The sequence below is a fragment of the Choloepus didactylus genome, chromosome 15 (genome assembly GCF_015220235.1).
Source record: "Choloepus didactylus isolate mChoDid1 chromosome 15, mChoDid1.pri, whole genome shotgun sequence".
NCBI lineage: Eukaryota > Metazoa > Chordata > Mammalia > Pilosa > Megalonychidae > Choloepus > Choloepus didactylus.
The window spans coordinates 42,711,668-42,727,183 of record NC_051321.1 but is presented as its reverse complement, the minus strand read 5'-3'; the positions used below and the strand labels follow the sequence as shown (position 1 = coordinate 42,727,183).

Here is a 15,516-nt window from a genome sequence, read left to right as displayed (position 1 = left end):
AATACATATTTAGTGCTCTCTGCCCACCTGGCACTTGACTAATGCTCTCACATAAATTAACTCATTTAATCCTTACAACAGCTTTATGAGGTGAATTTTATTATCTCCCATTTTATAAATGAGGAGACTGAGCCCAGGGAAAAGGAAATTAACTATATTAACAAGGCCTCAAGGTAAGTAAGTAGCGGGCTGAATAGTATTGCTTTGTGAAAATAAGATGAACAAGCCTGTATTCTGAAGCCTGCCATTAATGTAAACACATGCATGTGTGCATATATATATATATGTGCACCCACACACAAATACACACACACACACACACACACACACACACACACACGCACACATTATGGGGCAGGGGACTTGGGAACTACAGGGTGAGAGGGAGACTTACTTTTACATCTGAACCTTTTGAATTTTGTTTTCTATCCATTTTTGCCCATTAAACACTAATTGGTAATTGACATATTCTCCCCGCGTGTGCAGGGTAGGTCCTCTCTGGCCAACCCCACCCTTAAGCAGGTTCAGACCCGTTTCCATGCCCCAAACCCCACCGCACACTGGCCGCCTTTCCTGGGGGCTAGGGCCCCAGGATGCACATAGACAGGAGGCAGACAGCCCCCGGAACGGGCTACAAGAGCCCGCTTCCAAAATCTGGTGGCGAGTGGGTGAGGAAATCAGCTGTTCTGTGTGACACCCTCCAGTCCCAACGACCAACTCGCGGATTTTTCAACTGCGGCAAGCTCGGAGGTAGAATGTTTGGGGGTGGAGGGCCAGGTACAAAGAGGACCCCCTCCTTTCATCACCTCTTCCTTTCAGGGGAGACAAAGCCTTGCATTCCACAATTAGCGAGAGAAGGTTTAAAAGGCAAATTCACGGAGGCGTTCACAGGGGACTGTGAATGAGCAAAGGAGTTTCTGCTTTGGTGTTAATTATTTCTGCCTCCTTCCTGGGCAGGGCACGGTGAGAGGAAGAAAGCGCGGGTGAGACCTTTGGCCAGAGGTCGGTGACCAGGGAGAGGGCGGGGTCGCCGCCCGGATCCTCCCCTCCCCCGCCCCGTTCACCCGCTTGGGGCAGGAGGGTCCGAGGAGCCGCGTGCCCGGCCCCCTGTGGTCTCCGCCCCCCCCGACCCCCGCCGCCGTCTCCATCACAAACAGGCAAAGAAAGCCGGGCCGGGCCCCTGAGAAGACAGACATAACCTCCTACCGGTTTCCCACTTCACAAAGTGCTTTAGTGGGGGCAGCCTGACCACGCCTGCAGGAGGTGTAGACCCACGTCCCCGAAAGGAAGATCCAAGGAGCCCGAGACAGGTTCGTTCTGAAGAGGATCCTGTCTGGGGGAGAAAGGGCTCGGACTCGAAGCAATAGAGGATCATCCGTAGCCACAGTTCCCTGTTGTCCCAAAGTAGGAAAAGGGGGTAGAAACCACCAGCAGTGAGAAGGGATGTACACAGCCTAACCAAGCACATAATAAACCCCATGAATGATTCCCAATATCAATTTTTTAGCCCCCAAATGGCAAAAGTAACATACTGGCTTGTTGTAAACACCAAACATCACAGAGTAGCTGAAATAAAACTAAAACTCCCCTTCCTTCAGATAGTTTAGTGTAAGTTTTTCCAGAATTTCTTATATGCACATTCAAATACATACATGGGATATTTTACAATAATGAGATTGTATTATATGTTTTGTCCTGTAGCTTGCTATTTTTCTCCACCCAGTAATATATTGTGAACTTCTTTCCATATCGGTACATTTGATACCTAAGTTTAATATCCGTAGTTGAAGTAAATAGTTTATTAAAAGTCAGCTTAATTTAATTCTAAAAGTAGTGCATATTTAAGTCAGGAAACTTGGAAGGAATCTAAAAGTATAAAGAATAAGAAAACGGAAGCAGCCACAATCCCAGCATTCTGAAATAGCTCCTGTTCCTAGCTGGGTTGTTTCCTTTCTTGAAGGAATGACTTGTACCGCCACAGCCTTTGGCAGGGGGCAGGGTAGGGGCTGTACCAGTAAGGAGAGCGGCTACTAAGGGAGCCCTTGGAAGGGGATGTTATCTTCAGTCCTCCCCACAGCCTCGCCTTGAGCCCGGGAAAGAGGTAAAGGGGCGGAGCCTCGGGGGACGTTCACCTCAGACGCTCCAGCGCTGCTGTTTGCCACTTTCCGCAGCCCACGGGAGAGTTCGCTGACCCTACTATTCTCCCAACCTTTCTACTGATTTCTTCCTCCTCCTGAGGAACAAACCAAAAACTCCTTAACAGCCTGGCACTGGGACTCTCCTGACCGCACCATCTCCCTCCCTCCCCTCCCCAGCCCAGGAGAGCAGGGACCATGTCAAGTTCACCCATGTTGTACCCAATACATGACCGAGCTTCGGTAAATGGGGGTTGAAAAAATGAATGAAGTGTTATTAATAGGGAAAACTCTGCATAGGAGTGTGGGGAGGGGGTGAGGGGAGTTATGTGGGAACTCTGTTTTCTGCATGATTTTTCTGTAAACCTACAACTGCTCTATAAATTAATAATAATAAAAAAAGAACTAAGCCGATCTGCCTGCACCTTCTGCCTCCTGGCCTTTGCTTATGGCATTTCCCCTGTCGAATATGTTTTGAGCTGGCTTCAAAGCTGATTTCCTTCAAGACTTTCCTGACAGACTCCATCCATCTCCTTCCACTCAAACCAGCCCTCATCTCCTCATATTTTGATTTTCCCAACCATTCAACTGTACTCCACAGCCCCATCCACAGTATTTTTTCTTTTGAAAAGGTGGGCCCAAGAAGCCTGTTGTGTTGGGTTGAATCAGTGGAGGTTAGGAGGCTCCCTGTGTGATCTGTGCCTGCTACACTTTACCTCTCTAAGGCTCAGTTCCCTCTCTGTAAACAAAGGGATAGCACAACAGTAACTCGGTGCTTTTTCCAAGTGCCAAGTTTTATGATTCTGGACTTTGATGTGACAAAAGAAAAACTTTTCATGCAATTCAGGATCTTACAGCTTTATTGAGACATGCACAAATCAGGCAGCATCCCATGCAGAAAGTTCAGTGGGCTGCATAAAGGAAGCTCATGCGTAAAGTAAGCAAATGCGGCAGCAAGTGAGGAAATGTTCTCATTGGCTGACATTAAGTTTCCATTTTCATGGGGGGAGGGTTTACAAAGTGGGGAGCAGATATACATCAATTAGTATGGCATGCTTGTCCATTCTGATAAGCCCTCTCTATGGGACAGAAACTAGTTTTATCACCAGGTGTTTCTTATCAATGGCCCTGCAGGATGTGTCCCATTATCTAGGAAAACCCCTGCAGATTAATTCTTTTTGTCCTCTGGAAAAGTCCTTCCCAGAAAAGGGTCTCACAGCAATGCCCAATGCAAGTCGCCATTTTATTATATTTAGATGTATGTCTCCACTAATTTCTTAGAGCCTTTCACCTCGATGAAAAGTTTTACCTCCTGAAAAGATTTCATGAACCCAGAGTCCCAGCTTCAATTTTAAGATTATGAATTTGGAAAACAAATCCTTAGAGCTGATTTTCAAGAATAATTCCTGAGTTTGCAAATTATTCTTGTTCTGGATCATTATTAGAACTTATAATATATAGACAGTGCCCTACTTATGAATGACTTGGTTGTAGGTGACGGTGCCTCCCTCTTCCATCCTCTTCCCCTCTTTCCCAAAGAAGTTCTGGTTTCTGCTGCCTAAGGAGCTGGGGGTGATGCTGATGCTGGTGCCAACCTGGTTGTCAACAGTCAACACCTTTGAGATCCCTGACCCTCTGGGAGCTCCAGTTTCCAGGACTTTCCCACATTTTCCTTCCTGCATCACTCACAGTTCCAGAGACACCAAGCCCAGTGGCACTTTCCATTGGCTGTCTTGCCTCCCAACCAGAGTAGCCCCCCACACTTGTCATGAAATTGTAGTGGGTTTCATTTCAGTTCTTATATGTTCTATTTCTGGAAGTTCTAGTAACTCATATCTGCTAGAGTTTCTTATTCCCTGAAAATACGTTCAAGTTTGTAGTCTATATAATAAGTAAGCTTGTTTTATAACTTGCTTCTGATAATCTTACTATTAGAAGTGAGTGCAAGTGTATTTCTGTTATCTGTTGTTTCTCTTGATTTTTATTCCTGTTGCATTCCTTGTGCTGGCCACAATCTTAAATCATAAAAAATGTAATCAGAGTTGATGACACAGACAAAATTCTCTAAGCATTTTTAAAACTCAGTAATTTACGATCATTTTGAAGTGGGAGAAGGGGATGTGTGTTGGAAATATATGCGTAAGCCCAGGATCATCTGTTATGGCCTGTTGGAGTTCAGTCTACTGAACTTTTGATCTCATCTCTTTGTAAAGCTGAATTCCTATGAATTTTCATCCCCATTCTTAGCCATAACTCAGACACTGCCTTCAGGCTTACATGATAATTGTTTGTGATATTTGCAAAGGTTGTCACATCCATCATTATTATGATTTTCCCTGTGGTACTTTGAGACAGATAGGCAGAACTGGAGGTTACTGGCCCCACCATTTTCCAGACAAAGTAACTGAGTTTCAGTGAGGTCACATGCCTTTCTCAAAGTCAGAGAGATAAAGAATGGGGGAGGGGAGAATATAAATTCACAGTGCTCTGTCTCCATATAACCTCTCTTTTAAAAAAAATTTTCCTTGCAATTTTATTGAGTAAAGTCAAATACCATACAATCATCCAAAGTGTACAATCAGTTGTTCACGGTATCATCATATCGTTGTGCCTTCATCACCACAATTTTTTAACATTTTCATTACTCAAAAAAAAGTAATGAAAATAAAAGTAAAACATCCCACTCCCCCAATCCCTCCCTATTATTCATTTGCTTTTTTGTCCACATTTTTCTACTCATTTGTCCGTACACTGGATAAAGGGAGTGTGAGCCACAAGGTTTTCACAATCACACAGTCACACAGTGTAAGTTATATAGTTATCATGTAACATTTCTTGATTGGTAGATAGTGAACCCCTCAATGCTCAGGATTGCAGGCAGCTGATTTCCCAAACCACTCCTTCCCAGTTATTGGGTTAAAAGACATGGCATTATAAGAATGACCCACATCTTCCCTGGTCACTTGAACCAGCTAGAGGAAGACAACTCCTTCAGTGAGGCCAGGGTTACCAAGCACAGGCAGCCCAGAAGCTCTTGTGATACCTCTTGGATCCCTGAGTGAAGGGAGAAGCAACTCATCCAGGAGAGATGGAAGGAAGGAGGAACAGACCTCATTAACTGGAGCTGGAGAACCGGGTCAGTTGGCTCAGACTTAGTGGGGCTAAACCCCCTAGAGAAACGTTGTACGTACTTGCAGAAATCTTTACAGCAGGAAGAGGCAGAGACAACCACTGAGTGGAGGTCCTAGAAAATGCCTGCAATACCTCTGGAAATGGACAATTTTGAATGACTGGAACCCTCCCCTGGGGGGTGGGAAGTAGGGGACAGTAAACACCATTTTAAAGGCTTTCTTGGCCTCTCAATCATGCTGATAGCTGCTGGAATGTGAGGGCCAAGAAGTAAAATGAGTCAGGGATTTTTCAGTAAATAAATCTGAGGGATATAAGAGAAAGGGACTCCTTTTAGAACTACAAACCCTATGAGAAGTCAGACAGACCTGGTTCATAGGGCCAGCTTCTCCACTGACTGGCTGGGCGATCTTGGGCAAATTGTTTAAGCCCTTTGAGCTTCAGTTTCTTCACCAGCAAAATGCGGATAATACCTCTCATGTTATAGGATGGTATTGACAGCATGAAATGACTCACAGCAAGTAGTGCACACAGCAAGTAGTGCCACCCTTCACTTTCCAGACAGAGTAACTGAGGTCCACAGAGGTGACATGACTTGCCCAAGGTGATCCAGGAAGGACTGTCTGATGATGTTGGTCAGTTCCCTTATCTGAAAAATGGGAATAATTCACTCATGCCTTATCTAAAACCCTTGGAGCCAGGTTTTTCAGACCTTAGAAAGTCATCATGGTGTGAATACCAGGCCTCCAGCAGGGTCTGAGACAGGATTGTGCAATCAAACACATTAGTATTTCTGCAGCAAAATGTGAGGGCATTTACCTTAGGTGGGAGAAATAAAGACTATACTGGGCCTCATGTTAGTTCAGATTAGATTTTGCTACAAAAATTATTTGTTTTTTTAGAGCTTTGGAATTTCAGATTGTGGACATGTGGTACCTATTTCAAAGGGTTTGGAAGATTCATTGAGATGACCCATACTGAGTGGCTGGCATAGGGCGGAAGCTCAGTATTCAAGTTAGCTATTATTATTAGGTAGTCTACACTTGGGCCTCAGAGCTACAAGCTGTTAAATCAGAGAATACTCTGGGCCAGGTGGGATGCAACAACCTCAGAGATCCTCAGGGAGATGTGCTCCCATGTGCTGAGTTGGTCATGCAAAGGGAAGTGTCTATGGATCCTGTGCCCTTCCTGCTGAGGTAAGGATGAGTAGGGGGACAATGCTCTGTGAAGACCTCCTATCCCATCAGGTTGAACCAAGAGTCCCTTGTAGGCTCTCCTAAAGCACCACTGGGGTCCTGTTGGGTGGAAGCCCTGGTTCCTTCCAGGCCTCTGGGGACTGTGCTAAGCTTTGGGGTCAAGGGGATGATGATCTAACCCAGGGATTAAAGACTCAAGGACCAGACACCTAATGTAAAGGAACAAAGGGCATGGGTATGGTCTACGGCAAAAAGGACAATACCTGCCCATGCAAGGGGCAGCTACCACCTGCCTAGAGCTGTTGGTTGCCATGACAGAAATGAGGCCTTTTGATTTTTCAAGAGAAGACAAAATCTAAAATATGTGCAATCTCTTGACTTTTACCTATTCATATTTTTAAAAACTACAAATCTGCAAAAAAAAACTGTGGGCTTCTGATCTAAATAATCATAGTAAGTGTAATTTAATTAAGAGCATACTATGTGTTGTCAGGCACTTCCCTACAAGTGCTGTATGTATTATGTTTAATCCCAAAGCAACCTATGAAGGAGAAACTATTGATGGCACTTTACAGCTGAGAAAAACTGAAGCTCAGAGAAGTTAAACAGCCCAAGATAACCTGAAATCAGGTCTCTTAACCCTCTGGAATACAGCCCCCTTACGTGCTTCTGTTGATCAAAACTGGAAGCTTAAGAACTCATCTAGTGAAAAATCAGTAATTTCTCAAAACCCTCACCCATCCATCAATCCATCCATCCCTCCATCCATCCACTCATTCAATAAATATCAAGCACAAAACATTGAAATTAAAATTGCAGGTATGCAGATGTAGGACTACAGCACCAAATATTTAAGTATTTTTAAACTTTCACACTAAGTGGTTTCTGATATACAAATACAAACAATAACTGTAAGTCTCCCTGACTCTAATTAAAACTTATGTACAAAATAATTTGAGTTTTCAGAATTGCTAAATTAGCCAACTGTTTCATCTGCATGCACTGTGTGGCAGCTCCTAGGGGAAGAGTACTTTCTTTTGTCTGGTGTTGGAAATATCCAGGAACAATGGGATAGTCCCTGATCGCAGCCCCCAGGCAGTGGTGAGCTCAGGTTTTGCACAATTAGTTGGGTTCTAATTTATCTAGACGGAAAGGTCTGACTGAACGCTGGAAACTGGGGGCAATAATGGATAAGGAATAGGGATAGAGTTGTCCTTGCTCTATGCCCCAGCCCCACTCCAAAAAGCCAAGTTTGTCTCTTATGTATGCTCAGGAAGGGTACACAGGGAGCAGGGGTCCTATTGGGTGGAAGCCCTGGTTCAGGGTTCTGGAACTCACCCTGAGGAATGGCCAGGCCACAGGATTCCAGAGTAAGTCAGGAAAGAAAAAATTTCTTGCATTCCTCCAAATATAATTAATTTTACTATGTTACTTAAATAAGTTCATAAATAAAACACGGACATAGATGCCTTATACTTATAACCCCATACAGATATCAAATTAAATCTCATTTTAAAATGAAAAAACATGTATAATATCAACAAAATTAAAAATTAAAACATTAAAGCATTGTAACAAATGCTTGACAAAACCAAATTGCCACAATTAAATGTAATAGTAGAAGGATGCAGTCTTAGGTCTGGTTCTACAATTTATCTGTTCTGAATTTTAACTAATAATAACAATGAGGAGAATTATTCTTTACCTAATTATATTGTATAGCACTATACACTATAATACCTTTAGGATTTTTCTTGTGAGATGTCTTCCTTATTTAATCATAACTCTGCTAGCAAGAGATTGAAAATAAATGTATAATTTTCATTCACTTATCAAAGATTACTTAACTCATTATTGAGAGAACCAGCAGGATGGTAATGCTGGTACAAAGGAAGATATTAGAGACTGATTTATCACTGGCAAAAGAAAGAATGCTGGAATAAGACCGCAAGGTTAGATACAAAATGGTTAATGTCCTACAAGTCAAAAAAACTATCACCTGTGAGACTCTTATTTTTACAAACAGAAACCATGTACATTTCTATTGAACAAAACTCATATGTGATGGTTAAGTTTATGTGTCACCTTGGTCAGTGTATGGTGTCCAATTGTTTGGTCATGAGAGCTCTGGCCTGATTGTTACTGTCAGGACTTTCCTTGGACTTAAATCATCAGTAAATTAATTGCATCTATGGCTGATAACATCTACAATCAACTGAGGAGATTGCTTTAAACAATGAGAGAAGTCTCATCCAATCAGTTGAAGGCCTTAAAGGAAGAAGTGATAATTTCAGCAGGCAGAAGGGAGAAATTTCCATCTCTATTTCAGCCGGCCAGCTTCTCCTGGGAAATTCATCGAAAACCTTCATCAGAGTTCCCAGCTTGCCACCTGCCCTATGAATTTGGACTTGCCCATCCCCACAGTCACGTGAGCCAATTCTTATTTAAAAATCTCACAAAATATGTATATTGTCAGTTCTGTTTCCCTAGAGAACCCTGACTAATATACCACATAAAACTTACCAATCATCTACAAGTTAATATCTAAAGTTATATAATCTATGCCATGAGCAATAGTAAATAGTAAATCAGATAAATTGTTATTTTCCAGAGCATTAGATGATCTTTAAGTGCACTTGTGATACAACTCTGTAGTAATGGCATTGTAACAAGGGTTTGCATTAAACCTCTTTGCCTTATTTCCACACTTAAGATAATTTTCCTTGACAAGGTCTTTGAAAGCAAATTTTAATGAATCATTACTTGATAACTCGGTAAAGCTGTCTTATTCATGGAAAATAAGGTTAGCACTGAAACTTGCCAAAGAAACACTAGCAAAACGTTATTCACAGATTCCCTTTTTAAAATATTCTTTATATCAACTACCAAATATTTCTGCCATTATAACACTTCCTTGACAGGTGGGGATTTTCATGATTTCAGCTTCACTTTCCTTAGTTACATGTTCAATTGGTGCTTCCTCTTTAGACAGTAACCATAGACCACATTTATCAAATACCATTGTGCCAGGCCTTGTGCTAGGACCTTTCATATATGCTATTCCATTTAATCTTCCCAACAGTTCTGTGAGGTAGATGCTATTGACCCATTTTTTTTTTTTTTTTTTTTTTTCAGTGAGTAAGGTGTTTATTTTGATTCAGCAGTTAATATACATGGCTCTCTTCCACGCCTCCCGTCAGAAAATGTTGGTTAACAAATAAATCTCAGGTAAAGAAACATAGGAAAAGGGAAAATGGGAAAGCTAAAATTCATCTAATAGGCTAATTTTAAGGTGGTTTGTCCATCTTCTTTTCTGAAGATGTTCCATTAGCAAGGTTCATTTCGGATTACTTTAATATCACGGCCTTCTACCCTGATTTTCTCACACAGGATGCACTCATTGGGGTATGTGATCATGTCACTTCCACACACAGGGCTGAAGTCCCTGGGACATCCCGGGAATACATACTGTTCACAGTCAGCTGTTCTATAATTTCCGGGCTTAGCAGCCCGCGAGTCCTCTGATTCCGAAGAGGCCGCTGGGAAGTCCCCGGCCAGGAGCAACAGCACCAAGCGCAGCGCGACGACCGCCATCGTTCATCCGCGACCGCCGGGAGGCCAATTGACCCATTTTTAAGATGTGAAAACTGATGTTCACAGCTAGTTAAGTAGAAATACTAGAAAACAAACTCAGGTTTTCTTACCCCAAGTCCAATGTGTTACTGCTTCAGGTTTTCTTACCCCAAGTCCAATGTATTACTGCTTAGCAATTTTGGTGTTACAAATATTTCCTTGGAAAACTTCAACGGTGGTATGTATTAATTAAGCAAATATCTATTGAGCCTTAAATATCATATTGCTTGGCACTGGGGATAAAAGAGTGAATAAGACCAATAGAGTCTGTCCTCACAGAGTTACAGTCTAGACTGTATCTTATTTTATCTACTCTGTGTTCTTTCTCTCTTTCCATTTCAGCTAATCACAACTTATGAAATTGTCCCCCTTGTTCCTCAGTCCCCTGAACCCTGAAACATGCATTTTTTCAATGAAGAACAAAGGTGGGGACATGGCCAGAGCCCTCTATACCCTGAGGATGCAGTTTCCCAATGGCCCTGGTGCTAAATGCCTCCAGTGCTGGATTAGCCGGGATCTTCTGTGCATGAGAAAAGGACCTTCAAGACCATTTCCTTCTTAAATAGGGACTGCCTTCCTGGGGTCCACTGGAATTCTTTCTGTCTTACGGAAGGGTTCAATGGTAAATTCTCTTCCATGGATTTCCCAAAGAATGGTTTTTTCAAACTGGAGTTCAAGAAAAATAGGATTCCCTTTTACATTCATTTCTTCTTCTTGCTTCATTTCTCCAGCTTGACTACTTAGAATGCAAAAGAGGACAATCACATCAACATAAATTCCGCAGCTGGGAAAAACCTTAGACGATCATCTATCCTTCTCTATAAACAAAGAGCCAACACTTAGGGAAACTGTAAAAACCATGGTAAAGAGTTGTCTGATATTTCTGATCTGGAAGCTATTTCCACATCCACTAGTTGAAATGCTATGTGGCAGGAGCTCAAAAAATGTATGATGGATGGATGGATGGATGGACGGATGGATGGATGGATGGATGGTTAATTCATTGAACCAATGCTTGGGATGGTTCATATCTCAGTTCTCCTGTGCCAAAGGGGCAAAGTAGGAACATTTTCTAGTCTAGCCAAGCATAGCCTGGACAGTTTGGGAACTTTGGGCTCCAGTACCAAGCGGGCATCTAGGGGTTTGCCAATGACTTCCAAAGGCAGAAAGAAGCTGAGCTTGTTGAAGCTGGTCACAGCCTTGGACTGAACTTAAGTGTGCCCTGACTCATGCCCATGAGTTCAGCATCTTTTGAGATACTTTTATTTTTAATTTTGTATCCATAGCATTATTTCCCCAACCCTGAATAACTGGAATTACTTGATTTTATTTAGTATACATCTTCTCCAGAGGTTTTTTTTTTGTTTTTTTTTTTCATATTATTGTTCTCATTGGTCTATTTATGCCATGGAATGAAAACACTACATTCTGAAAAGGGCAGTGTGTTTTTCGCATGAGGAAAAGAAAGAGTTGTGATTATTTTGATTGTTGAATATTAAGAATAGACCCTGTCATCTCTATTTAAACTCAGTGAAATGAGAAAACTATGAATGAGTAATCCATATTGCTTAAAACAGTAATTATAAAGAGATAAGTGGAGAAAAATAGAAGGAAAAATAAATGCCATGCTGCAGCAGAGGGGAAGGAGCCCAGGACCGTGCTACTATCTAGCTGTGTGCCTTAGGCAAATCAGTCAACCCCTCTGTACCTTATTTCTTCATACACAAAACAAGGGGTTGAAACTTTAGGGTCTCCTGCTATTCTAAAACCTTACTTTTCTAACTAGAACCATGCTATTTACTAGCAGTATGGGCTTTTCAAAGGAAAATTTTTTTACCAGATCCTTTTTTAAGTAGAAACCAATTTTTCTGGCTTCCTGGTCCCTCTTTCTTTGACTTGAACATACTTTCCTTTCAGCCTCAAGTCATCGTTTCTATTGCAGTTTCTTAGTGTTGTTTTTCTTGCTGTCCTTGACTTTCTCTTCTTTTTTCTCTTGACACATTCTCCTGGGCATTCCTGCTGATTACTGCAATGTCAATCTCAGTGAAAACTGGGTTGCAAGAACTGTGAACCTTTATGTTGAGTCAGAACAGATAAATAACCTGTTACCTGAGGTATTTGCCTCTGAGGTAACCGTCATTAGCCAGGGTGTCACACAAGCACTTTCTAATATTTGAGTTTTTAAAATGGAACCTTTCTGAGACTGTTTTGACCCAGCAAATTCCCCTCTAGGAATGCACTTGCACAATAGCACAAGGCTGTATAGGTTCAGAAATGACCTTTGTAGCATTGATTGGAAGAGTCAAAATGGAAACAGCCTAAGTGCCTAGCATCCAGGCCACAGGTGGCCCATCCGGGCTTGGATAGCTCACATATCTGGAAAGGTGTCTCCAGGACATTGAGCAATTTGGACACCTTGTTCAAAGCCCGGTAGGGGATCTAAATACCCTAACAACTCTCTCTGTATGGAGCAGAAACATGGGCTTCCTCTTCAGATGTTAGCAGGAAAAAAAAACAAAACATGATGTTCTAATCCTTTATCTAAATAAGTATTTATGCCTATAAACTTCTGGAGGTGAAAGATCTTATGCTAAGTCTCTTATTTCTCATAAAGCCAGTCGTCTGTCCAGGTTAACTGACATTTACTGAGCTCTAACCAGGGGTGATGAGAGTAGAGAGATTACCGGGTTCCTGACCTTGACAGGCACCAAATAAACAATCATAGAGTAATGTGGTGTGCATAATGAAAGAAATAATCTCATGGGATTATTGGGAATGTGGTGTTGAGGGTGGGCAGTGGGCAGGTGTGGGCGGGGATGGACAGCAAGCAAAGGTTTCCCGGAGGAGGTGATTCAGAGCAGAGGCTGATTAGAGAGTCTAGTCTTTCTGGGGGCAACTCATACTTGGCAACTACCCAAACTGCCACACCCTGCATCCTATAGGTCTGCATAAGACTCCTATCTCTGCCCATGACTTCCTTCTTTTCCTCCTTTTTCTCTTCCTAATAGGCAAGCATCTGGCCTGTTCCACCTGGTCCCTGCCTACTCCCCGTTCTGATACTCCAAGGACAGTGTGGTAAAATGGTTAGGTGTTCAGTGTTAGTTGTGAGACCCGAGCCTCAGTTTCCACATGTGTGAAATGGCATGAATCATAGGTACCTCTTTTACAGAGCGATTAACAATGAAACTAGCACAGATCACTTACTATGTGCCAAGTACTATGCTAAGAGCTTTATACACATATTATTATTGTATTTCATGCTCACAACAACCTTGTGAAGTAGGTACAATGTTATCCCCATTCTACATGCCCAGGATATGACCATATGGCACTCAAATTACTTGCCTAAGACCCATAGCTGTCATGCTGTTATCCAAGGATTAGGTGACCTGGTGTGTACAGATACTGAGCAGAATGCCTGGCACACAGTAAATGCACAATACATGTTAGCTATTAATACTAGGATTGAGTTAGCACAGGGAATTCTTGCTGCCCATACAATAATTAGTAGCTTGCATTTGTGTAGCACTTCATCATTCTTAAAAACAATTTTTCACACATTACCATATTTGACTTTTAATGGTCCTCTGTTGAAGACCATGCTGTCCCACGGATGAAAAACCTGAGGGCCAGCCTTAATTTGGAGATTTTGTGGCTGTAAGGCAGGCTGGTTTGGATTTCTTGCTTTCACCATTTGGTCCTAGATACAGAGTTACATCCTAATCAGGTCCATTGGAGAACATGAATTGACATCACAAAACTGAAATTCCTTTAAAATCTTGAAGGTTCTCAAAATTAATCAGGAACATACAATTTGTTATGTGACAGGTCAGAAAGCAAATCAAGAGTCCAGAATTGTGTTCCAGATATCCAGTGTGGAATTAACCTTATCTTAGGAATTAACCAAGTCTTGGTGACTCAGAGAATTGCTATGATCCAGGAACATACTAAGTTAAACACAACAGATAGACTTATAAGGCTCATCGGCTCGCCCCTCAGGCCTTCTCACAGGCACTGAATGCAATCCCTGTGGATGAGAGCCCTGCGAACTTCCTATTCTCAACTGTGTTCTTCCTAGATGAGGTTGCCTGAGGAGTTCTGGATGGGCCAGATGCTATGTACTAAAAATCAAGAAAATAGGTTGCTAAAAAAATGTGCTTAAGATTTTTAATTTAAATATTCGATCCTTGTTATTTTCTTTCTTTTCTTTTATTATTGTGGTAAAATAAACATAACATAAAATTCACCATTTTAACTATTTTAAAGTGTACAATTCATGGCATTTAGTACATTCACAATATTGGGTAAACATCACCACTATCTAGTTCCAGAATATATTCATCTCCCTAAAAAGGAAACCCTGTACCCATTAAACAGTCACCCCCAGCCCCTGGCAACCACTAATCTGCTTTCTGTCCCTATAAATTTGCTTGTTCTGGACATTCCATATAAATAGAACAATACAATATGTGGCTTTTTGTGTTTGGCTACTTACACTTACCATAAAGTTTTCAAGATTCATCCATGTTGTAGCATGTATATCATTCCTCTTTATGGCTGAATAATATTCCACTATAAGTTCTATTCAATTATATGTTTATCCATTCATCAATAGATGGACTTTTGGGTTGTTTCCACCTTTGGGCTATTATGAGTAATGTTGCTATGAACATTTCTGCACTGGTTTTTGTTTGAACATCTGTTGTCAGTTCTTGGGATATTTACCTAGGAGTGGAATTGCTGTATCATGTGATAATTCTATGTTTAACTTATTGATGATGTTTTCTTTTTATTCAAGACAAATTTAGGGGGAAAATTTAACTTAGAATGTAGAGTATGAGGCTTGAGATCAGAGAAACCTGACAGAATCCAGCTCTTTCAAAGCAACTGGCTGACCCAATTAACCTCTCTAGAACTTAGTTTCCTCATAGCAAAAAGGGGAGAGTATTTGTACTTTTAGGGATGATGTGGGGATTTGCAAAATGCTTGATATGTTATAGGAGTTTGATAAATAGGACTGTTTTTTTTGTTGTTGATAATTATTTGGTAGCTCAGATCCAGTGTTGGTGAGGAAGCAGGTACTCTCATACACAGTTGATGGGAGAGTAAAAATTCCTTAACCAAAATCACATTATTAATAGGAAATTATGGGTATGATACTTTACTATGCCCCAGGTTCAGAATATAGAAGGGGTGCAAATCAGGGAATGTTGACATTAACTGTTGAACCCGGCAGCTCCAGCCCTCATCTGTTCATGCAAATCAGACTTTGCTTAACAACACACCTCCCCTTATTTTCCACAATTTCCAGGGGAGTCTGGTTGCCATAATACACAGCAATGAGTCTGCTCATGGTCTTTTCTTTGGCCCTTCTAATCAGATAGACAGCATGCCCTGTCTCCATGCCATTGCCCTCCCCAAGG

General features: G+C 41.6%; 1 protein-coding gene across 1 annotated transcript; it reads right to left on the bottom strand.

Moving 5' to 3' along the window:
• Window positions 1-9,597: 9,597 nt before the first annotated feature.
• LOC119510898 (serine protease inhibitor Kazal-type 2-like) lies at window positions 9,598-10,073 on the bottom strand. The gene has a single exon (XM_037805332.1). The coding sequence runs from the start codon at window positions 10,052-10,054 to the stop codon at window positions 9,788-9,790; it is 267 nt and encodes an 88-aa protein (XP_037661260.1). The 5' UTR covers window positions 10,055-10,073; the 3' UTR covers window positions 9,598-9,787.
• Window positions 10,074-15,516: the final 5,443 nt, after the last annotated feature.

Bases quoted from the DNA above. Each gene is read 5' to 3' on its own strand.
- LOC119510898 (XM_037805332.1), bottom strand. From the start codon at position 10,054: ATGGCGGTCGTCGCGCTGCGCTTGGTGCTGTTGCTCCTGGCCGGGGAC.